Here is a 24472-nt window from a genome sequence, read left to right as displayed (position 1 = left end):
CTTTTGGCCCGGTTTGAAGTCCGATGTAGCACAGTACTGTCGTACCTGTAGTACTTGTCAGATCACCGGAAAGCCAAACCAGGTAATTCCACCTGCTCCCCTCTGTCCTATACCAGCGGTCGGTGAACCATTTGAACATGTCATAGTTGACTGTGTTGGTCCGTTGCCAAAGACCAAAGCCGGCAATCAGTTTTTGTTGACAATAATGTGTACCGCCACCCGTTTCCCTGAGGCTATCCCTCTTCGCAGAATTACAGCGCCTGTAATAATTAAGGCTTTGACGAAGTTCTTCTCTACGTTTGGACTGCCTAAGGTAGTACAAACGGACCAAGGCACCAACTTCCTGTCTAGGTTATTTGAGCAAGTGTTACAGTCCCTGGGTATCCGACATATAGTGTCCAGTGCCTACCACCCTGAAACTCAGGGGGCTCTAGAACGTTGGCATCAGACATTAAAGTCCATGTTGCGTAAATATTGCTTAGACACAGAGAAAGATTGGGATGAGGGTGTCCCCCTTGTTCTATTTGCTGCACGAGAGACCATACAGGAGTCTCTTTGTTTCAGTCCTGCTGAGCTCGTTTTTGGGCACACTGTTAGAGGGCCTCTGAAAGTTCTTAAAGAACGGTTCATGTCAAAGGGTGCCAGCACACCCACTAATGTTCTAGATTTTGTTAGCCAGTTTCGAGAGCGACTGCATCAGGCGTGCTCTCTCGCAAAAGAAGCGCTCTCTTCTTCCCAGAGAACTATGAAACGGCACTATGACGAGAAAGCTGTTTCTCGATCTTTCCAGCCAGGTGATAAGGTTCTAGTCCTGTTACCTATCCTTGGTTCTGCTCTTTCCGCTCGTTTTTCCGGACCGTATGCAATAGACAAGAAAATAAGTGATACAGACTATGTGGTTCGCACCCCTGATCGTAAACGTCACTCTCGTGTTTGCCACATCAATATGCTTAAACCATATTTTTCCAGAGATAGTGTGCAGGTGAAGACCTCAGACCAGACAGCCGGACTGGCCGTCTCTGCTGTTGCCTCAACTCCAATAGTTCCGGACTCTCCTGACGTTAGTGGTGAGGATGTAGATGGCTTGGAGTTGCGCAATGCAGCCCATCAGGGTGCTAGATTGTCCAACACTGAGATGTTAAGGAACCTGCCCACTCACTTAGCACACTTACCTGAGGAGCAGCGAGAGGACATCACAAATTTGATTCAGGCCTACATGGCTCTGTTTGGTGATGTTCCCTCCTGTACTTCTGTATTGGCCCATGATATTAATGTTAACAATGCTGTGCCTATCAAGCAACATGCATACCGTGTTAACATCACCAAGAGGGCCATGATGCAACAGGAGGTTGACTATTTGTTAAAACATGGTTTAGCCAAGCCAAGTTGCAGTCCCTGGAGTTCACCTTGCTTGTTAGCTCCCAAATCGGATGGAATTTTGTACTGATTTCCGAAAGGTAAATGCTGTCGACTCGTTGTCTGTTGCTGTCGACTCGTTCTACTGTATATTGCTGTCGACTTGTTCTATTTTGCTGTCTACTCGGTCTATGTTGCTGTGGACTCGTTTTATGTTGCTGTCGACTCAGTCTCTCTTGCCGTCAACTCGTTTTGTCATTGTTGACCCGAGTGGTTGTTGTACCAACTGCTAGTTTTTTTATAGCTCTTTGTTTTGAAGTACATGTTATCTCAGAGATGTTGTCTCGTTGTTAAAAAAAAACATGTTTAGTTGGTGTTAAGTGTCAAACATGTTTTTGTCTTATGTATGGGGGTGTTACATCCCAATGTATATATTCCCCAGTGTGTGTCTCCATGTGTGTGTGTTCTCCATTTTTGTTTCCTCCCTCCAGCCATTGTTCCCTCCACCATTGGTCCCTGCCAGGCCTGCCCTCACATTATAGCAACACAGCACCGATTGGTGGATGGTTTTCCAGACTCCAACACTCAATCAACACCACCCAATCATGGATCACCCCACACCTGTTAAAACATGGCTTCTCACTTCAGTCACTCTCTCTCTCTGGCATGAGGCTAGGCCTAGTGTGATTTTGTAACCTGTACCTTTGACAATATTGCATTTCGTTTATGGGCCTTGGTGCTTAGTGGAAATTTCCTTGTGTGTGTATGGCCACAGAGAGAGCATTGTTAGTTATAGTTTGTTTTTGTATATATGCTGTCTTTGTTTTCTGTATCATTAATGTGTTTTTCTCTCTTTCTCAGGAAGCACAGATGGGGTGAGCTGCCATTTCCTTTGGATATTGTTTTCTCCTGTTTTGGTTAGGTAAGAGTAGTTTAGGTAATGTAATCCCTTTTACCATAGATTAGATTTGGGTTTATTTGGAGTATAATGGTGTTTGTTTGTTGTTTTGGCCTGGGCTCACCCCTGAGCTACATGTGCTTCCTTTGCATCTTTCAATAAATATCATTGTCGTTTACAAACGTGGTCCATCTTTTCTGTCAACCAACTGTTATGTTACAGCCCTTTACCCTTAGACTCACAGGGGTCGTAACACTCTCGTTAAAACCAAGAGACAAAGATATTGACGTAATCAATATGAGAAGAATGTCAAATATTAAACTATTACCACTCAGTCTCCTAAATAAAATTAAAGGTGCTATAGATAACATTTGTATGTAGAGTAAATCATTTTTTTAAACAATACACCCAAGGAGCTTTTACAAAGGTGCAGAATAAAAAGTATTGCTTTCCCCCCCAACATTATTGATCGCATTTATCCCCTCCTTACTTCCCATTTCCCCACGTGGAATGCACCTGATTGGATAAATGACATGCTGGTGCTCAAGTGCGACACCTAGTGGATGAATGTCATCTATAGCACTGTTCAATTTCACCCTCTGGTTGGTAAGATGTCTCATTCGAGCCCCGGTCAAGGCCGTTGTTGGAAAGTGGTGTTGTTGTCCAGAAGGGGATACTCTGTCCTCTGGAATAGTCAGTAACAATGCCCCCGTTTAGGTGATAGGGACGTCCGTATAGCTGAGAGTGATGTCCTTCGAATGAGACGCTAAACCGAGGTCCTGACTGAATCTCGGTTGTTAAATAACCCAGGACGCCTATCGCAAAGAGTAGCGGGTTCCCCGACATAGGGCTGGACGGTATGGTCTAAAATGTATATCACGGTATAATTTGAAGCATAGACAATAACGGTATATATCACGGTATATTCATTTATCTTAAAATGTCTAATATAAATGCTTCTGAAGGTGTAAAACACTGGTATGGCAGCTATTACTGTACTCTTGTATTACTAGGACATATTTCACATAGTACAGAGGTAAGAACATTTATTGTGCAAAACTGCAATAGAAAAATGCAACACCTTTTCTCAAGTTACTTCCATCTCTGAAAAACACTTTTTTCATGAAATACAATCAAATCAAGCTGCAAAGTGAAAATAAAAACTACAGCAGGACAGGTTTCTTTCCCTCAAACACAATACAACTCCAACATAACTTAACTTTAGTGTACATGTTTGACAACGTAGAGAGAGAGAGAGCGAGAGAGTGTGATGTAATAGGTTTGAGTTTGAGGTTTGAGCTTCCTAAGATGCCGTATGTGATGATGTCACACCATGATTGTCAACACAGAGCTGGAAACGAGAGCAGCCCGATGGATAAAGCGATATAAAGAAATGAATAGCCAAATAAATGTGAAGTTATCTTTGAACCTCTGTTTTCAAGCCTCGTCAATATACCCCCCCCTCCCTCCCCCCCCCCCCCCCCTTTCCTCACTAATGGAACTGGTGCCACAGAGTCACGTTAGAACGTTAGCTTAGTGGCTAACGTTAGCCCGTTGCTGCGCTAAAGCAAGTCTCCTCTCAGCCTCCTTAGCCAAATTGAAATGCCCAAACTATATGGCAAGGTCCGTGAACAAGTGGATAAATACTCAGTACAATTAAACACTATGCAACGACCACTGCAAACGTCATTTACGAGTGAATCGTCAAGTAACGTTAACGTCATTGCTACTGCTGTGATTAGCTGCTCTATAGTCTACCGGTCACAAGGTATGAAGGTATAGTCAAAATCCATACCGTAGCACAAATTCATACCGTTTATACCGTATACCATTTATACCGTCCACCCCTACCCCGACGTTCTTGGCCAAATTCCCAATCAGGCCTCTGACATCAAGGACACATTAATCATCCCTTCCCCTTAATTGGCTGATATCAATCCCTGTCTCCTGAGCCGTTCAGCCATTATGTAGTGTGATGTGTGCCGGTGCGGTGTATGGCAGCCATTGAGCCTGCATAGCCAAATTTCAACCCTACATTGTGGGGAGCACTTTGAGTGTCTAGAAAAGAGCTATATAAATGTAATGAATTATTATTTATTATATTGACTTCCCGATTACAAAACAAAAACAAAGTACACAAAAGTACAGTGATCTGGAGAATCTAGCAAATTAATAAAGTTATGCTTTTACCAAAACTGTCCAATAACGAGCTACCCGACTTTGGTAAACATGTCCACCGTGGCCTGGACCAAACAAAACAAACTGTAGGCGTCGTCACACACTTACCTTTTTCCCAAGTCTCCTCTCTGGAATGAGGACTGAATCTCGTTTGCTCTGAATCTGACAGCATTCCCCTACAGATAGAGAGGAATATGAACTTTTCAGAAGACCCGTTTTCATAAAGTATCTTAATGCTAAATACAGCCATCGACACTAATGGTTGCCCGACTGCCTGGGGTACAAGTACAAAAAAATATATATATATTTGGGCAGGTGTAGTTTGCCTTCTGGTTGCCAGAACGGACAAGTGGGTCTTTTTTCTTCTTTTGATTGTTTTAGAGACAGGGAAACAACCTTCTTTTGTTTGCTATTCACACAACTTGAAATATATCTAAACACTCCAACATGTGCTCTCCCCCCTCTCTCTCACCGTCTCCTGCTGCCAGAGTATGCTGTGTGTGTGTGTGTGTGTGTGTGTGTGTGTGTGTGTGTGTGTGTAGGGGAGCTGTCCACCTTCTATGTGGTGCTGAAACTCACACACCACAGATCAGCCTTTGCTTCACTCGTCTGCCAGTGCAGAGTATGCCGATTTGGAAATTGTCATTGTGTTTGCATAATATAATGTTCTAATTCACCCAAATATGTAGAATCAATTGTGTGCGTCAATTGTGTCGTGAGTTTTCAATGCAAAAACAATAAACACTAACAGTGGAGGTCTCGACATTAGCTTGATAACGTGAGATACAGTAGGCTATACAAATTAAGCAGCAAGCTAGTTTGTTTAATCACTTCAGTAAAATGTGGTTAAAGTAGCCAGCTATCAACCTCTGCTAGAGCCATATGAAATCCATTTTATTATTTTCCAAATACAATTTTTTCCCAAATTCCGTTTTTTCCATTTTAATATTTCAGAATTCTGTATTTTGCCTTTTACGCCCATTTTACAATCAGAAATAGTGTCTAATAAGTGGGAATGAATAAATGTCCACAATTTAATAAGATATAACGGTCCATTTAATGTTTTTAAGTGCTGCAACTCAGAAATAGTTCAATTTTACACAATATTTTTCAAATAATATTGTGACAAAATAAAAATACACATTTCAACTGTAAACAAGATACAGCTAGCTACTTCTATCACAACGTCGGTAGCCTAGCTATATCTATTCTATTGTGATGGAATATAGTAATGCATAATTTATGCGCCTTTAGTTTATTTCATTTATAAAGGACAGTGTGTAGGCCTACTGACAATCATTTGCAAATAGATGGGTGCACCAGATTTAGCAAGAAGCTATAATTTCCATCTATAGTCCTATGTAGAAACTTGAACTACTGTCATAATTCACGGCGTTCTAGCCTACATGGAAGGACTGTTGTATTTACTACATCTCCCGTGACTATTAGCGGGGGATGACGTAGCTTTAAGAGAGACGAGTGAAAGACTGGAAGCCTTGTTAGCTAGCTTAACGCTAACGTTAATTAAAAAGGTTTTAAACCGCGACAGGCATATAGTAATGGTGAGGATATAAAGCATGTTAAAGACACATTTATTGGACGCGTTGCGCGCAGAGTTTACATAGAAACAGCGCAACGAGTCCCAAGAGGAGTTATCACAGGCTGCAGAACGCAGGACTGAAGAGCTCACGTTGCGCATGTAATGACTGAAGGCGCGTTTTGATTACATCATCACAACAACACGTTAGGTAGGTTACGAACGTCCCTGTTCTTTGACATTCGGTGATATATTTTCGGTGCTAAAACGCTTTCGGCCGAAAGCCGAAAGAGCCTTTTTGACCATTTTCGGCCGATAATTATCGGCGGCCGAATATTCGGTGCATCCCTAATTGTAACGTTATATAACATAACGTTACGTTATATAATGTTATTTCGCGTTTTATTCATAACGTTATTTCGCGTGACAACACAGCCCAGCTGTCAGAAACTAAACCGTACATTGAGGGGGTTTGAATCACTGTTTACACTCCCCACTTACTGTACCATGTTCTACATAATAGAACCTCATCTCATGCACATTGATTGATTGTTCAAGAGTGAATATATGTTGCAGAACATGCCTGTTAATTACCTTTTAAATATCTGTTATGTGGTTAGGGTATGTATGTTTTTTAAATAAATGCCCAGTCGCGTGCTTTGTCACCACCTGTCAATCTGTTACGTTATTGGTCCATGATGGCAATAAGTGGATGATTTTTACAGCCTAAATGCATAATGCCGCAGCGGCGAAACCCATTAAAACCTGCTATTAAAACCTGCACAGCTTGCGGCTGTGTGGCGAAAACCTGCTTGGCGTGCGAGTGCCGTCAAAAAGAAAATGCGCATGCACGCGTTACCGGCGTAGGGGGGAAACGAGCGTAGAGGGCTGGCCGATCGCTGGCCAATCAGAGCAACGCGGAAGGGCATGTTGGTTGCCGAAAGTATTCACGCGACCGGGAAGGGAATTTGCATAACAGGGGGGGGGGGGGGGGGGGAATAATATCGATCTCTGGATTATGAATCGATAATCGCTCATTCAAATGAAGATCGATTCAGAATCGTAAAATCGCCTCTGTAGAAAAACCGTGGAATTGTAATCTGGGGCCCCGTGCTGCAGTTGCCTGAGGTGAAAGGCGTTGTGCTTTCTTCAGCTGCCTGAAGTGAAATGTGTTGTTTTCTTCAGCCGCCTGAGGTGAAAGGTGTTGTTGCGTTTTCTTCAGCCGCCTGAGGTGAAAGGTGTTGTTGCGTTTTCTTCAGCCGCCTGAGGTGAAAGGTGTTGTTGCGTTTTCTTCAGTTGCCTGAGGTGAAAGGTGTTGTTTTCTTCAGTTGCCTGAGGTGAAAGGTGTTGTTGCGTTTTCTTCAGTTGCCTGAGGTGAAAGGTGTTGTTTTCTTCAGTTGCCTGAGGTGAAAGGCGTCGTTTTCTTCACCTGCCTGAAGTGAAAGGCGGTGTCGTTTTCTTCACCTGCCTGAGGTGAAAGGTGTTGTGTTTTCTTCAGCCGCCTGAGGTGAAAGGCGTTGTTGTGTTTTCTTCACCCGAGTGAGGTGAAAGGTGTTGTTTTCTTCAGCTGCCCGAAGTGAAAGGTGTTGTTGTGTTTTCTTCAGCCGCCTGAGGTGAAAGGTGTTGTTTTCTTCACCTACCCGAGGTGAAAGGCGGTGTTGTGTTTTCTTCACCTGCCTGAGGTGAAATGTGTTGCGTTTTCTTCACCTGCCTGAGGTGAAATGTGTTGCGTTTTCTTCACCTGCCTGAGGTGAAATGTGTTGCGTTTTCTTCAGCTGCCTGAGGTGAAAGGTGTTGTTGTGTTTTCTTCACCTGCCTGAGGTGCGTTGTTTTCTTCACCACCTGGCTTGATGTGCACCTGGTTGGTCCCAGGTGATGGGAGCGGACCGTGCCGGAGGCTAACCGGCACTGTCCACTTCCATTCATTGTGCTAAGCTAGGCTAACATGCAGTCAGATAGCTTTCTACTCAACGCACAGAGAGGAAACTGGTATCTATCTTCTTGTCTCTCTCTGGAGAAGACGGTAAGCTAATTTCCCAAAATGTTGGCGTGTTCCTGTAAGGAGCTGCTGACTCTCTCCACAGCAGACCCGTTGATGATGATGATGGGCTCCAGCCTTTCTCCCCCTCTCCAGTAGTCCCTACACTACAGAAGTTGTGCCCTTCCTGATGACTTGTCGTACAGAACATGTAAGTCGCTTTGGATAAAAGCGTCAGCTAAATGACTAAATGTAAATGTAGTCCACGACCAGCTCCTTGGTCTTGTCAACGCTGAGAGAGAGGTTGTTCAAAGTTGTCAATTTCTTCCCTGTCGGGTGGTTTCATCGCTCTTGGTTCTAAGGCCTATCGCTGTGTCAGTGTCATCGGCAAACGTAGTCACCATGTTGGAGCTGTGTGTGGCTACACAATCTTGGGTGTACAGGTGGGAGTAAGGGAGGGGACTCTGGACACAATCCTCAAGGGCAACGGTCCGACAGAAAGTACAGAATCCAGCTGGACAGGTTGGGGTTGAGTGCTAGGTTCCTGAATTTGGTGTCCAGTCTGGCAGGGACTATGTTATTGAATGCTGAACTATAGTCAACAAAAAGCACTCTCACATAAGAGTTCTTTCCTTCCAGGTGGTTGAGGGCACTGTGGAGTGTTGTGGCTATTGCATGCATCGGTGGATCCGTTCTGCTGGTAAGCGAATTGGTGGGCGTCTTTTTCGGAAATGGTCGGTATTCCACACTACAGATTCATTTCCAATCAGTTCACCCTCTCCAAACTTTTCTGTCCATCAAAATGGACACAAATCTAGCAGAGACGGACATAGCATCAACCCTGTCCCAAGAAACGGAGGCTCCTCATTGAAAATGTATAAAGAATAGACGGACAGACACAATGTAGCCAAAGCCTTACGTATTTCTGTAATGTATATTTTGCACGTATCAGTCAGCCTATTTGGTTTTTGCAAACGTTAATGTTATGCACTAATTAAGGAGACAATTAATGACACCTGTGGTCAAAGAGTGCCAGATTGACTATATATATATATAAGACATTTTCTGAAAACTGAAAACAGTCACGTTTACATTGTTTGAATAGATAATATATGTACTTATTTGTGATAAGTACACATTGTAAATTGCTGATACAATATGTAAATATATTATTTATAGCTATAAAAAAAAAATACATTATGTAAATCTCGTCTAGTAGTCGTTTATTTACATCATTTAAGCGAGAACGGGCTACAGAGGGCTACTTAGCAGAGTACATTTTGTAGAACAGACGTTTTATTTGAGATATGCAGTTTAAATTTACATCCATGTATCATGACTTGATTGTTTGCGTACAGTATACTGTGGTCACTGAAGCTTCAACTGGCAGACATACCTTAATCTCTTTAAATTTAAATACCCATTTTATAAAAGAAGATTTAAAAAATAACAATAATAATAATAACGATAAATTAAATAGTAGAATTAGACTGTGTAATACTGTGAACTTATTACATGGAATCTATTACTCTCCAAACATGTGTAGAAGTGAAGCTAAATGAAATTACCCAAGATGATTGATTGATTGATTGATTGATTGATTGATGTCTTACTTAAGTGTGGAGTATTGTGTAGAAAAGTCCACGTCAACAGTTGCTCCGTATATTATGAGCGGGTTGGACTTGTGGTGCTCCACCAAGCTCTGAGCATCCATGGCATTTACCATCTCCATCAATACCTGCAAAGACAACAGCAACCAGCTGTGAGCATGCTACTCTTTAAGAGCCAAACTGATTCAAACTAAAATTATAGCAAGGTTCAAGTCAATTTAATATCTATTTAGTAAATTCAACATTAAATAAACATTTTAGATACTGTACATTCCAAATCATTTTTAACAGCAACCCCCAATATTTGAACTAAATCTTATAACTGAATAGAGTTATAAGGCCTTTCACAGAATGTGTTGGAGCCATATTGCTCATTATTTCAAATGTTTTCTTTTTGACCATCGTGTATTGATATTTAGATTTAAACTTATTCTATATTGTGTATATATCTATCATGAAGCAGAATCATTTTGGTCATTTGGAATGATTGCTCCCCCTATTGGTATGGAAATGGTAGGCCTAATGGTTCGCTGTTAATGATAATTATCAGGTTGTAATTATCAGGTGTTAAAATGAGTGTCTACCGGGAACAAGCAAGGGTTTTTGATTTGGAAAAGACGGGGCAGTCATATCGTTTTTCGACCACACACACAGCAACCACACTTTAACACATTGACCGCCAGGGGTTGTGCCCATCTCATACCCCTCTCTGCCACTGTTAAAAGCCTATGGAGATGTTTACCTTCTTTGCAGGGCTATAACTTTTTAAATTGTATTGCTATATCTGCATTACTATGGCCCATTCAACATCGATTATCTATGGTTCAGGATGTGGGAACGTTATACTTTTTCATTCAACATTGCTGTGTTAATACCTTGGAGAATATAAGTATGTTTTAAATCTTTTCTGCTGTAATTCCAAAAACGCTAGTTATAGGCCCAAACGCATATGATAGATTATCGATTGGAGTTTCTTTCCCATACACGCGATATTAAAAAATTCAAATGTATATGATCGGTATAGGGATGGGTACCGAATTCGGTACTTTTAAAAAGGTACCTACCGAAACACGTCGGTACTACCGAGTATCGATTCACGTGAGATCCGCCGGTGCCAACTTTCGGTACAATGCGCAAACAACGTTCGAGACAGGGGAGGGTAGAATTGGACGATACAAAATTGGGATGGGAGAAAAAAGTAGATGAAAAAAAAAATCCATATGTACTATAGTGTCTGTCAGGAGTCCCGTAGCGAGATGTGACTGCCGGAGGAATTTCCTCGATGCACCGATGACACTTCCGGTTTTTGCGAGAGTGTAACTTGCCCGACCATCCACCAGGCGGCGGTATTGAGCCGTTGCAGTCCCATCTAGGGCATCGGGGGTTGGATGGATGAATTATGAATGCCATGGCGAAAAAATGAAATATTGATCTCAAAAACGCTGTACAGCGATCTTGGCGGTCAACGCAGGGCGGGCAATAATGCTGAAAAGTGTTAATATTCACAGTTTGTTTTGTAGTTTGTTCATTCGTTTTCGTTTGGAATTGTGCATCCTATACTTGGAGATCGATGGGATCACAATAAATAACATCTGAACTTAATCTACGACTAAACTGAATACATTTTTTGCTGGAAAAGTTGCATCTGAAAGGTTTTACCCCGATCTGATCTCGGCTTATGACATTTGGCATTTGCCGATACAGAATGTTTAGAATGCCCATTTGTCCTCCATGTTCGAAGAAGTAATGGTTGCTATATGAAAAATATAACAAAAATCGTGTAATTTCATGTCTATTTACTCGATCTTGTAAACAAGTCACAGTGGAACTGTAACATCATGCTTTTCTAATGTTTTACCTACTCAACTGCAGAGAAATGAGGCATTTCCTTTCAGAAATGGTTACAGGCCTCATGATGACTTTCCTTTAACCATTTCTTCATGCATGTTTTTACGGCTGTGGCCCCTACAGACGCATGTTGCTGCATATATTTTAACATTAATGTGATTAACGCAAGCAGATAATGCGATTAACATAACATTAATATTATCCATTGACAGCATTCATTTATATGGTTTTAATATGTTTAAACCCTGTTATTAGACTAGACTATTTGGCTTGTTTATGGTACTTGGCAGGAGAGGGGCGGCGGGACCATGAAATGATAATTTCTATCTAATTAATCCATTAATCTACTTTCTCCTCTTAACCCTTTCACTGCCGCACTACCAAACGGTTAAGCCTTTCACTGCGAAAATACACAGAAGGTTAACCCTTTCACTGCCACACGACAGCAGGTTAACCATTTCACTCCCACACTACAGAAGGTTAACCCTTTACTATCACACTACCGACGGTAACTCAAAAGAATCACGTCAGTTAGTTGGGATTTTTAGAAACCTTAACCCTATTTCCTACTTACCAATGATTGTTGTCAAGTCCTTTCTCAACACAATCCATGCTGTTCCTCATACTAGCTCCCGCTAGTTAGCCACAAACTAATGCAAAGTCAATGGGGTCAAGCTCCTGTCTGTAAAACCTGACTGAAGCTCACTGAACTCTACTTTGTGTGCACTTGAGTAAATTTCAGTTGTCTTCAGTCAGCTCCTCTAACTAGCCAGAGCTAGTATGAGGAACCGAATGGATTAAGCTGAGAAAGGATTCTACAGTTCAACAACATCATTGGTCAGTAGGAAATAGGGCTAGTCTGTTAAAAAGAGTTTCCCCACCATCACTCATGCTAGCTGATAGATAAATGTAAGCTTACCAGAGTTGCTTTAAAATAAGAATGTGCCACTGGTCCAAAGGGTGTTGCTGCCGCCATCAGCTCATTGGACCAATTATTCCCGGGAGGGATGGGCTCAAAGATCACCACAGTTTCATTCTGAAACACACAATAATAATAAATAATTATTAATACATAATAATACAATGTATTGTGTGGCCATTCCCTTTCAGATCTACATGGTTTTGATTGGTCATTTGGCTGGTACACCCATCATGGCTGCCATGGAAACTGATGATGTCGTCATAAAAACCAGTGTTGGTTTGGAGCATGGTGACACAGAACTGGCGTTGCAGCGGTATCATTGGGATGAACATTCCAGTGGCAGTTAAACAAAAACTTAAATGTATTTCTATAAAAATGTTGGTAATATTTGGTGAAATTTCGCATTACATGCAAACAGGTACCAAGACGTCAAATAGTCTATGTGGCCCGAGAATCTCAGCATGGTATTTAATACATTTTCCATTAGCAATGATTGGAGTTCTGGCCAGTGTGGAAAATGTTGCACTCTCCCCGACTGGAACATGGCCGTCACGTCACAAGTTAGCGGACTGGTTAGAGTTAGTTAGAGTGGATCCTTTCTACAAGCAAGTAGTGTACACAAGTACAAACATAAAAAGATAAGTCCATATTTAACACATCGAGTGCCAGCGACGACATATCTCGTTATTTCATGCCCCCCGTTGAGTGCAGACGACGCGAATTGTTGTTTTATTTTTTTTATTAGCGATATGAATTCATATTTCATCAACCGAGTCTCCCGTTGGTACAGCAGCCCCTCCAGGAGCTCCGAGGGGAAAATACCGCACCCTATCGTCTATCCTTGTGTAACTGCAGGCCATTCGATTATACTGCTGGATCTGTAGAGGTGGAGCCAACTGGCTCCATTATGCTGGCGAGCCGTCTGATGATGAGGGAAGTGATTGCGAGTTGGAAAGCAGCGTGGAATATATATTTACAGCAGCCAATAATCAATCAATAAACGTGATCGATATTTGGAATGGCGATCAGGAATTGGAATAATCTTTTTGGAGAACATCTGATCTAAGGTAAGGAGTCTATGTTACCAGTTTTAGGATAATCAGAGCTGTATTCAGCGTGTCCCGTATGTATGTGTGTGTGTGTGTGTGTGTGTGTGTGTGTGATGTTGAGGAAATGAGAGAATCGATTTCTCAGCTCGCTTCTATAGCGTGCATACGTACACATATACTATCGATAATCTAGCGTTTATTTGAAAACGATTCATAAATAGGCCGACAAATGACAACGTGTCTAGTGTATTCGAGAATATTCCAATAAATGCCGTTTATGAGGGAATCTTTCTATTTTCCGGAAGTTTGAGAAAATAATAGCTTTTCGAAATGCTATAAAAAGGATATGAACCGATTAAAAAAACAATCCGTTTCGACAATGTTGACTGCAAACAAGTCATTGATAAGCGACAGGCAAATTAGACACATAGCCATAATTTAAAACATAGATTAGGCGTTTTTAACGCTATCATTGAAGTGGATTATGGTGTTAACATGTAATCTCTTTGCGTCTATACTACTGGCAATGCGGTAGTCTAGGTTGCCCTCTTGAGGCTGTGAAACGCATGCGCAGCTTGTCTGTGTCGACCACATTGAAGAGGTCTACTGTTCGTGTGTGGCTCTGTAATGGTGTTATGCAAGTTGATTGAATAAACCAAGTTAACAGAAGATAAACGTTGTGTTTATTTATAGTAGACTAACAGATGGCACTCAAGGACATTAATCAACGTTATGGCTGGCACTCAAACTGTTAATGTGTGACTGAGAAAAAGATAAAGTGAGGGAGAGAGTGAATGACACGGTCGTCACGTGTGCTAATGTTGCCAGCTAGCAGCACAGCCCTAGTGATTAAGTAAGGTAGTGAACATAGAGCTAGTGGTTAAGTAAGGTAGTGAACATAGAGCTAGTGGTTAAGTAAGGTAGTGAACATAGAGATAGTGGTTAAGTAAGGTAGTGAACATAGAGATAGTGGTTAAGTAAGGTAGTGAACATAGAGCTAGTGGTTAAGTAAGGTAGTGAACATAGAGATAGTGGTTAAGTAAGGTAGTGAACATAGAGATAGTGGTTAAGTAAGGTAGTCAACAGAGTAATTTGCTAGATATTAGTTTTTTTGGCCCCTGGAGGAACAGTAATTCCATTACAATATGGACAAGGTAGAAAACATTGGACATTACCTTCTGCCTTTTAAGAATTTGTTCTCTCTTCAACACTCTCATCTCCTGAAGACGTCTCTTTCTCTCCCTCTCCCTCCTCTCTTCTTCCTCTCTCCATCTCTCATCGTGCTCCTCTTTCTCCTCATGGCGTCTCTTTCTCTCCCTCTCCCTCTCATCTCTCTCTTCTTTCTCCTCTCTCTCCTCTCGCTCCTCTCGCTCCTCTCGCTCCTCATGGCGTCTCTTTCTCTCCCTCTCCCTCTCATCTCGCTCTCTCTCCCCTCTCTCCTCTCGCTCCTCTTTCTCCTTATGACGTCTCTTTCTCTCCCTCCCCCTCTCATCTCCCTCTTCATTCTTCTCTGTCCCCTTCTCCTCAAAACTTCTCTCTCTCTCCCTCTCATCTCCCTCTTCTTTCTCCTCTCTATCCCCGTATCTCTCTCTTCTCCTGGATCTTCTTTGACCTAAAAATAAGATGGATGAACGTTATAGATGATAGATGAACCTCCATGATGAGATTCATGGTGGGACGATTCAATTGTGTGACATTCTGGACACGATTCAAAACACAATTTACAACTTATTTCCTTGAAATAAGGAAAAACGACTAAATGGCATAAATAATGTGAGACAAAACCATGTGTTGTAGTAACATGTTATATAAAATCATTAAAATATGTTGTAGTAACATGTTGTATAAAATGTGTTGTAGTAACATGTTGTATAAAATGTGTTGTAGTAACATGTTGTATAAAATGTGTTGTAGTAACATGTTGTATAAAATGTGTTGTAGTAGCAGAGTCTGATATTCTCAGCTTTTCTGGTATGATTAGAGGTATAATTAACAAGTAATGGATGATCATGATCTATTTGTTCAGCTCAACAATGCATTTGTGTGAATCACATTTCGAGTGGGGTGCTCTCTAGTTCCCAAACAAACCAAACCTACGTTGTTAACGCTGGGTTTGATTAAATCTAAACAAGGCAGGTGTGAAAGCCCCTTAAAAAGGGAACACCACCAAAATCAAGAATTCCAATTATGTTCTTTCCATGGTCTAGGAAGGTTTCATCAACATTTGTGAACGTGAGCCTTTTCTCCCAAAGCCAGAAACCAGGGAAGTAGGATTAAAACGTGCGATGTTATCGGGTATAAAATACCTGCTCCATTGACAATGAATAGGTGACTAAATTTGTGGACCCACCGAATATTTATTTCCTCAGTGTCTGTTAATGTTCCCAGTTCTGAAATAGATGTACCCGTACACTCAGAACATTCCTGGTTGTTCTCAGAGTCACCTTTACAATCTCTCCCAATTCATTGTCTATGGAGCAGCTGCAGACTTAATACCTGATGAAATCACAAATTTGAGTTTTAGCTCTCTGGTTTATGGATTTGAGTGAGAGCCGTTTATATTCATGAATGTATTTTGGACTGTCTAAGACCATATGAAAAACTTTGAAAGATTCAGAAAATTTGCATAGTTCCCCTAATAGAGCCCATAATATTTCCATTTCCCAGTTTAATATTTTCCTTTTCGTGGTTCTATTTTCAAACATTTGCGCGCAAACGAGGGATTTCAAGCAGTTCAGGAACAATGATTTCTCTCCTTTGTAGTTCCTTTGGCACAGACTTTGGATTTGGTAACTCCTCAGATGTTCTACATGCATGTAAAGGAGAACACAAAAAAGCATAATATGGCCTCTCCAAGTCTAAATACAGTAAGTGTACTACTTACAAATAGTCTCGTATGACACCGGTTTAACCCTGGACCTTGAGCGGCGGGACCGTGACACCGTTGTAACCTTGGACCTTGAGTGGCGGGACGGTGAGCGGCGGGACCGTGAGCGGCGGGACCTTGAGCGACGGGACCTTGAGCGACGGGACCGTGAGCGACGGGACCGCGAGCGGCGGGACCTTGAGCGACTGGACCTTGATCGACTGGACCTTGAGCGGCGGGACCGTGATCTACGGGACCGCCGCTTCGTTTCCGCCTCCTTCCTAGATCCAGGATCACTAGGAGGAAATTACATGATTAAATTTAGTGATGCACCCATGTGTTTTTGAGCCTATATCCATAAACAATATTTCCCCAACAATACCTATACAGATTATTTTAAGAATTTTGAGTACAAATGCAGGTATACGGGCGGCTGGGTAACATTCAAGATTTATCGTCATGTGCACAGTTAAACAGAGTTTGCCGTAACTCTGCTAGTCCGCCCTTCACACAACATCACACAATACTTAAAAAAAAATGTTTTAGGGCGGCTGGGTGGCGTAGCGGAGATTGCGCTCGTCACCAATGCAAGAGACTCCGGTCTCGAATCCCGGTGTCAGCATTGCCTGTGGCTTGGGCCAGTCATCATACTATCTCAATTGACAGAGGTAGCGGATGGAAGGTCGATGGATTGGACGTTGTGGACAGCGACTCCTACAGGTCGGCTGGGTGACGCCTGCACAGCAGAGACAGGAGGTATCGGGGGCAGCGTGAGCCTCCCACGTGTTACTCCTCGCCACTGAGAGTCCGCGCTGTCTGGTGAAAAGATGCGACAGGCTGCCTCCTCGTGTACCGGAGGGGAAATTGGGATGGGAGAAAAATAGAAAAATAAGGAGAAAAAGTGGATAAAAAAATATACGCTAAAAAACAAGGTAAAAATGTTTTTTAATTAATAAAAAGGTATAATATATGTACAAGGGACAGTGAGTAACATTGACGTTATTGTACGTTCCGATTCACAGTGTAGGATTCAGAGTGTTTACAAAATAAATATGGAGGTGATAATGGGTCTTTAGTGATTCACAGGTCAGGGGAAGGGTGACAAGTGAGGTCACAGCAGCAGTGATGTCCGAGTGTCTGCCTGGCACAAAGGCAAAAAGGGGGAGGGGGGATCACAGTTTCAAAAAAGAGGGGGGGGGGCTAGCTGGGAGAGCTAGCATTCACAAGCCTGATGACCTGTGGGTAGAAACTGTTTGTCAGTCTCGTAGTCCTGGATTTCAGACTCCTGTATCGCCTGCCTGATGGCAGGAGATTGAAGAGTCTGTGCTGGGGGTGTGTACTGTTCTTTATGATATTGTGTGCTCTCCTGGTGGCCCTGGTAGAGTAGATGTCCTGTAGTGAGGGGAAGGCACCATACAAGACCGCACTGTAGGTTTGGGAATAGCACCGCAAAAGACCGCAGCAGACTACATAGAGTGGCCCGTTCAGCCGAACGCACAATTGGAGGTGGGCTTCCAACTCTCCAGGACATTTATAACAAGCGTTGCAGGGCCAAGGCTAAGAGAATAATCAAAGACTCTAGTCACCCAAACAACTGCCTCTTTGAACTGCTGCGGTCAGGCAAGCGCTACCGGAGTCTCATGGCCAGTACAGAGAGACTCAGAAGGAGCTTCTATCCCAAGGCCATCAGGATGCATTGCTCAATGACAATGACACTATGTAACAACCCATCATCTACACTCACTGCACACATCCACACTCACTTTAAACAAACACTCACCTTACTACTCACTTTAACACTTTATATGTATCTATTATTAAAGAGATTTGCACTATATTCATACCTCATTTGCACCCTACCCTAAGTTTTGTACCTCATCTCATTTCTGCATTGTACCTCACTGTTACTCATTTTACTCTGTACTGTATATTGTATATATGTATATTGACTGAACGTTTCCTTTACTTACTTCTTAATAACTTTTTTTACTGTATGTAGCACACTCTCAGGGGGTCATACAGAAACAAGCCTATCATCATAAAGTATTCTGTATTTTGTTGTGACAAATAATAAACAAACTTGAAACTTGAAGGCTGCTCCTGAGATGTACCGAGCAGTTTTAATCAATCGCTGGAGTGCCTTCCTGTCCTTAGCAGTAGGGATGGGTACCTTTCACATTTGAACCGATACCGGTACCGGTACCTGTGAATCGATACCGGTACCCAACGGTACCTTTTTCGGTACTTTAGTCTCAAGAAATTTAAAAAGAAAAATCCAAACTTCAAATAACTACAATTTCGACAGTTTTCGGCTTGTCATTGCTCCGACTGCTTTGTTGTGGAATCAAGTCAAATCCTAGGTAAGCATATATTGTGCATGTGAACGTTGACATGAAAAAAAAAAAAAAAAAAAAAAAAACGGTTTCTCACTTGATTCGATACTCGGTAGTACCGACGTGTTTCGGTTCGGTACCTCAAAAGTACCGAATTCGGTACCCATCCCTACTTAGCAGTGCAGTTTCCATACCAGACTGTGATTGAGCTGGTAAGGTCACACTCAACACTTTCAGCATAGAGGTCTAAGCACCTAGCCCCTACCACCGCAGAGACTCTGGGTTCAAATCCAGCTGTCAGCGGTACCTCCGGCTTGGTCAGTCGTCCCTACGAACACAATTGGCAGTGTTCGTGCATAGGAAGCCGGTGGGGTATGAGTCCTGGTAATTGCAAACAGCGACTCCTACTGGTCGGTCGAGGTGCCTGTTTAGGAGGGAGGGAGGGAGGGAGGGAGGGGATCTTTTTTTTATTTTATTTTTTTATCCTCTTTTTCTCCGCCCGATTTTCATCCCATCCCAATTTAGTCGTTATGCCAATTCCCCCCCTCCCCTACCTGGTTGTTGTGCACATGTTCCTCCTACTGGTCGGTACAAGGGAATCCTGAAGTCCACCACATGCTTCCTCCGACACATGTGGAGACAACCAGTGGCTTTTTTCACCTGGCAGCGAGGACTCTCGTTGGTGAAGTGTAACGCGTGGGAGGTCACGCTGCCTTCACCATTTCCTGCCTTTCGCTGAGCAGGCGCCCAGACCTGACCTGTAGGCAGCGTGATTACAACGCCAGATTACCACCCACGACTTCCCTCCCCCTAACTCAGCCAAACGAGTTAGTATGACGACCGGCCCAAGCCGCAGGGCAATGCTGACTCCGGGAGTCGAGACAGCAGCCTCTTGCATTGGTGACGAGCGCAATCTCCGCTACGCCATCCGACCGCAGAGGGAGGGGATCTTGGGGAAATAGCGTGATCCTCCCATTCCTAACTGCAACCAGCAACTCCTCCCTCAACTCGGGGGTGGTCCCCACATCCCTAAAACTAGCCAGTCACACCGCTGATAAAAACCAACCATGAACCCCACCGTCATGGGCAACTATCATCCCGTCTCTCTTCTCTCCTTTCTAAAACACTTGAACGTGCTGTATCCAAACAACTTACTGCTTAGCTCTTACAGAATGACCTCCTAGAGCCTAATCAGTCAGGCTTGCGGACTGGCCACTCCACAGAAACGGCCCTCATTGCGGTCAGAGGCACTTCACTTAGAAAAAGCGACAGGCCTCTCCTCTGTCCTGATTCTCCTAGACCCATCTGCAGCCTTCGACACAGTCAACCATCAGATCCTCCTCGCGTCCCTCGCAGGAATGGGAGTGGCTGGCTCTGCGCTGACATGGCTGACATCATACCTCAATGACCACTCCTACCAAGTGTCATGGAGAGGGACCCTGTCTGCCAACCGCCCCCTGCGGACGGGTGTCCGCCAGGGCTCGGTCCTTGGACCCCTTCTATTCTCCCTCTACACTAAATCTCTGGGTAACATTATCACGTCTCATGCCTTCTTGTATCATTGCTATGCCGATGATTCTCAAGTCTTCCTCTCCTTCCCTCCCTCAGATATCCACATCTCTGAGCGGATCTCGGCCTGTCTGTCTGACATCTCCGCCTGGATGACGACCAACCACCTCAAACTGAACCGAAGCTAAACAGAATTGCTTCACCTGCCGGCCAAATCCTCCCCCCTGACCGACCCTTCCATCACAGTAGAGAATGCAACTGTGACAGCGTCCCCGACCGCCAAGAACCTTGGTGTTGTCCTGGACGACCAGTTGAACTTCTCCGCTCACATCGCAGCGACAACCAGAACCTGCAGATTCCTCCTGAGCAACGTCAGAAGGATCTGCCCCTTCCTGACAAAAGAAGCCACCCAGGGTGCTCCAGTAGCACACCATGTTACCGCGCTGCGTCGCGGGACTCCGTGCTGCGTCACGGATCTGGTTGACTCCAAGTTCGATTCCCGGACTCGCCGTCATTTGCCGAATGTCTCCCCCTGCTCTCTCTCCCGTTTCACCCTACAACTGTCGGTCATGCTTGACCAGAAAAGCGATAAACGCTAAAAAATAGTAAAAAAAAAAAAAAATAAGCCACCCAACTCCTCGTCCAATCAACAGTCATCTCCCGCCTCGACTACTGCAACGCACTGCTTGCTGGCCTTCCGACCACTGCCACAAAGCCTCTTGAACTCATCTCAAACCTACCGAAGTCAGCCCATGTCACCCCACTTCTCAGGGACCTGCACTGGCTCCCCATTGCTGCATGAATCCGCTTCAAGGCCCTCGACCTGGCATATCGTGCGGCGAAGTGAACAGCTCCCGCATACCTCCAGTCAATGGTCGCTAACTACACACCCTCAAGACCCCTATGCTCTGCATCTTCTGGCCGCCTCAGACCTACTCCTATCCGAGCTCCGGGAGGGTCATCAAAGAGAAGTTGCCTATTCTCTGTCCTTGCCCCACAATGGTGGAACGAACTTCCCACCAGTTAGGACAGCCGAAACCCATCCAATCTTTCGGCGTCGACTAAAGACGCACTTCTTCAATCATTATCTGAAATGAATAATCAAAAATAAAAATGTAAAACTCTAACCCTAACTAACCTTACTGTCATGCACTTGTCCTAATATACTAACCTACACTGTAGCACTAAACACTTTGATGAACATTGTTACTCAGCTGATAGAGTTGTACCCTTCCTGCTGTCTTGTTGTACAAAACTTGTAAGTCGCTTTGGATAAGAGTCAGCTAAATGACAATATGTAATGTAAAATGTAAGGGAATTGGCATAAGGACTCAATTGGGATGAGAGATGATGATAAAGGCAAAAGAATTATAATAGAAAATGCAGGTGTAAAAGGCCTATATTCAGATGATGTGGTATCATGTGTGTAGGGGGGGGGGGTACAGTAGAGCTGTCCGAAGGTGGCCGGCTACGTATACATACATTTACATTTTGTCATTTAGCTGAACGCTTTTATCCAAAGCGACTTACAAGTTCTGTACGACAAGCAGGATGGGTACAACTCTTTCAGCTGAGTAACAATGTTCATCAAGGTGTTGAAACGTGATTGCTCTGTAGTGTTGAGTGCATAGTAGTAGAGAAATATTAGTATATTAGGAAGAGTGCATGATGGTAAAAGACAGTTTTTTTCCAATTGATATATTGGTTGTCTTTAGTCGACAGCGAAAGATTGGTCGGGTTTGGTCGAGTTTCGGCTGTTCATTCCACCATTGTGGAGCAAGGACCGAGAAAGGCAGCTTCTCTTTGATGACCCTCCCGGAGCTCGAATAGGAGTGGGTGTGAGGCGGCCAGAAGATGTAGAGCGGAGGGGTCTTGTGTAGTTAGAAACCATTGACCGGAGATAGGCGGGAGCCGTTCCTTTTGCTGTGCGGTATGCCAGGTCGAGGGCCTTGAAGCGGGTTCGTGCGGCGATGGGGAGCCAGTGCAGTACATGCAAACCACTGACTCATGGTGGATGTGTGCTTGGCCACTAAAATAACAGCACCAGAGAACAGCAGCCTCACTGTGACTACACAATAATAATGTGAATATAAAATTGTATTTATTTATTTGTATTTTTATCACTTGCATTTGCCTTCTGTATTGTCGTAGTGAAAGGGTTAACCATTTAGTAGTGTGGCAGTGAAAGGGTTAACCTTCTGTATTGTCATAGTGAAAGGGTTAACCATTTGGTAGTGTGGGAGTGAAAGGGTTAACCTTCTGTATTGTCATAGTGAAGGGGTTAACCATTTGGTAGTGTGGCAGTGAAGTAAAGTTGTTAAAATTGTACAATTGTTGCCAATATATGGATGTGTCCCTCATCAAATGATACACTTTCACCACTTCACCATCCCTACAGTGAATCATATTATGAGGACATCTATTTTGCTCACACAAACACAAGAAACCAAAAGAAGCAAAACACACATGTGCGCACAGTGCGCACACACAGACAACTAGTGTGCATATCTCTTTGGTTTAGAGCTGGGTATCATCAGTACCGATTCGATCTCATTTCAAATTTGATTCAATACCGAGTCAATTGTGCTCAATGGCGGTGGTTTCAGGGGACCAGCACCTGCCACTGTTGTCATCTAAGTTTCTGTAGTAGTTCAGCAGAAACTCTGCGCTAGAGACGTCTGCAGAGCGGGAGGCGTGCTAGAAATAATGTTTACATAAAATCACACATCCACTGAAAAAAAGACAGATTAAAATATAAATCTTTAGACAATGTTGGGGAAAATGTGTATACGAGGGTGGAGGTAGGAAAGGGGTTAGTCTTGACTAGTTTAATATAGGTCAACTAGCAGGGCTCAAAGACACTAGGGCGACAGTCTGGCTGATGTTCTTAAAACAGCCTCAAGATAGCAGATGGACATTTCAGTACATCATATCGTGTGTTCTAATCTTGTGTCTTTTCTCTCTTACACACATACACAGCACACACACAGACACAGCACACACACACAGACACACACAGTTACACAGCACACACACAGACACAGACACACACAGTCGCACAGACATACACACCGACACACACACACATTCCCTGTGTCACAATACACACATACAATACACACACGTCTGTACACAGACGCACACACACAGACACACACACACAATACACACATACAATACACACGTCTGTACACAGACGCACACACACACAGACACACATACACACACACACACACAAACACACACATCTCACTCTCTCTTCGATGTTCTTAATGTTTTACATCATATCGTGTGTGGATATCATATCTTGCTTATCTCTCTTCATGTTCTCTCTCTCTCCAATGTTAAATCTACGTATCATCTTAATGTACGTCATGTCAGATCTGACATGATGTGATACGTCATCATATCTGTCATGGGGGCAGGACTGAGAGGGGATTTAGGGACAGGCAAAGGGATCCAGGACAGAGTGTTTTTGTTCAAGCTGTGGCGATCCTCTTTGACCCATAGCTCTTGCTGTTAAAGAACTTCTTTTCTTAAATAAATTACCTATTTGTTACAATTGGAAATATCGTCTCCTGCTGTGTTAAACAACCTTTCCACAACATTTGGTGACCCTTGACCTGTAGACCGCCCTGCCGGGCCCCCTCACACGGCCAGCTCCGGACCTCTCCCGTAGAAATTCTGACGGTTGTCGACAAAAAAAGGTAAGCGTTGAGCTTGTTATATAAATATCCGTCAGAGTTTTTGCGGGAGGGAAAAGTTGAGCGGACTGTGTTGACGAGGTCTGGGAAGGACGGCTAAAACGAACACGGTGAGGTGTGTTACACTGGGGCGACTCCTTTTTTAACAGTAGCGGCCACTAATCGATTTTAATTGCATGTTTTCGACCTCTGGTCAAATTTTTCTCTCCATCTCCCTTTTTCCTGATTTCTTTACACGACACTCTCCACATATACACATAACTGTGCCTTTCTGTCCTCTGTAGATAAGACTCTCAAGTTTTCAAAATAAAAACTGCTGAAGATAGCTCATTCTGGGCATTCTGCCAAGAGAGATAGCTCTCTCTCTCTCTCTCTCTCTCTCTCTCTCTCTCTCTCTCTCTCTATTCAATTCAGTTCAATTCGGGTAGGCTTTATTGGCATGAAATATCAACATACTTGTTGCCAGGTCAGGTCCAATATACAAACGGTGGCATATATATTATTAAGCAGTAAAACATACCATAATATTAGCGATAAGTAAAACAATCAACAGAAACATATTAAATTGCAGGGTGGTCATTCGATCGGGTAGTCGTTTTGCAGATGTGGCCACCCAGATACGTGTATTTACAGGGCTTGTTCTCTTGTTGTGTGTCGGCCGTCTGCATGTTTTGCAGCTGGTGC

General features: G+C 43.3%; 2 protein-coding genes across 4 annotated transcripts in view; both read right to left on the bottom strand.

Moving 5' to 3' along the window:
• The window catches only part of LOC311242637 (uncharacterized protein), a 115375-nt gene extending 100634 nt beyond the window's left edge, over nt 1–14741 (bottom strand). For all 3 annotated transcript variants that reach the window (XM_084331633.1, XM_084331634.1, XM_084331635.1), the window contains exons 1-4: nt 14552–14741; nt 12325–12441; nt 9561–9685; nt 4541–4608 (exon numbers count right to left, since the gene is read on the bottom strand). In XM_084331633.1, coding sequence (XP_084187759.1) covers nt 4541–4608; nt 9561–9685; nt 12325–12441; nt 14552–14593 — 352 coding nt within the window. In that variant the 5' untranslated portion in view covers nt 14594–14741. The remainder of the gene's footprint in view (nt 1–4540; nt 4609–9560; nt 9686–12324; nt 12442–14551) is intronic.
• An 18-nt stretch (nt 14742–14759) lies between these two features.
• The window catches only part of LOC311243053 (uncharacterized protein), a gene marked incomplete at its 3' end in the record, with an annotated part of 26103 nt that continues 16390 nt past the window's right edge, over nt 14760–24472 (bottom strand). Inside the window, exons 7-9 of the mRNA XM_084332124.1 lie at nt 16261–16538; nt 14842–14988; nt 14760–14770 (exon numbers count right to left, since the gene is read on the bottom strand). Coding sequence (XP_084188250.1) covers nt 14760–14770; nt 14842–14988; nt 16261–16538 — 436 coding nt within the window. The remainder of the gene's footprint in view (nt 14771–14841; nt 14989–16260; nt 16539–24472) is intronic.

Source organism: Notolepis coatsorum (genome assembly GCF_963971535.1).
Source record: "Notolepis coatsorum genome assembly, chromosome: 16".
NCBI classification, from domain to species: domain Eukaryota; kingdom Metazoa; phylum Chordata; class Actinopteri; order Aulopiformes; family Paralepididae; genus Notolepis; species Notolepis coatsorum.
The sequence above is the reverse complement of the archived record's forward strand: the minus strand, read 5'-3'. Positions and strand labels throughout refer to the sequence as shown.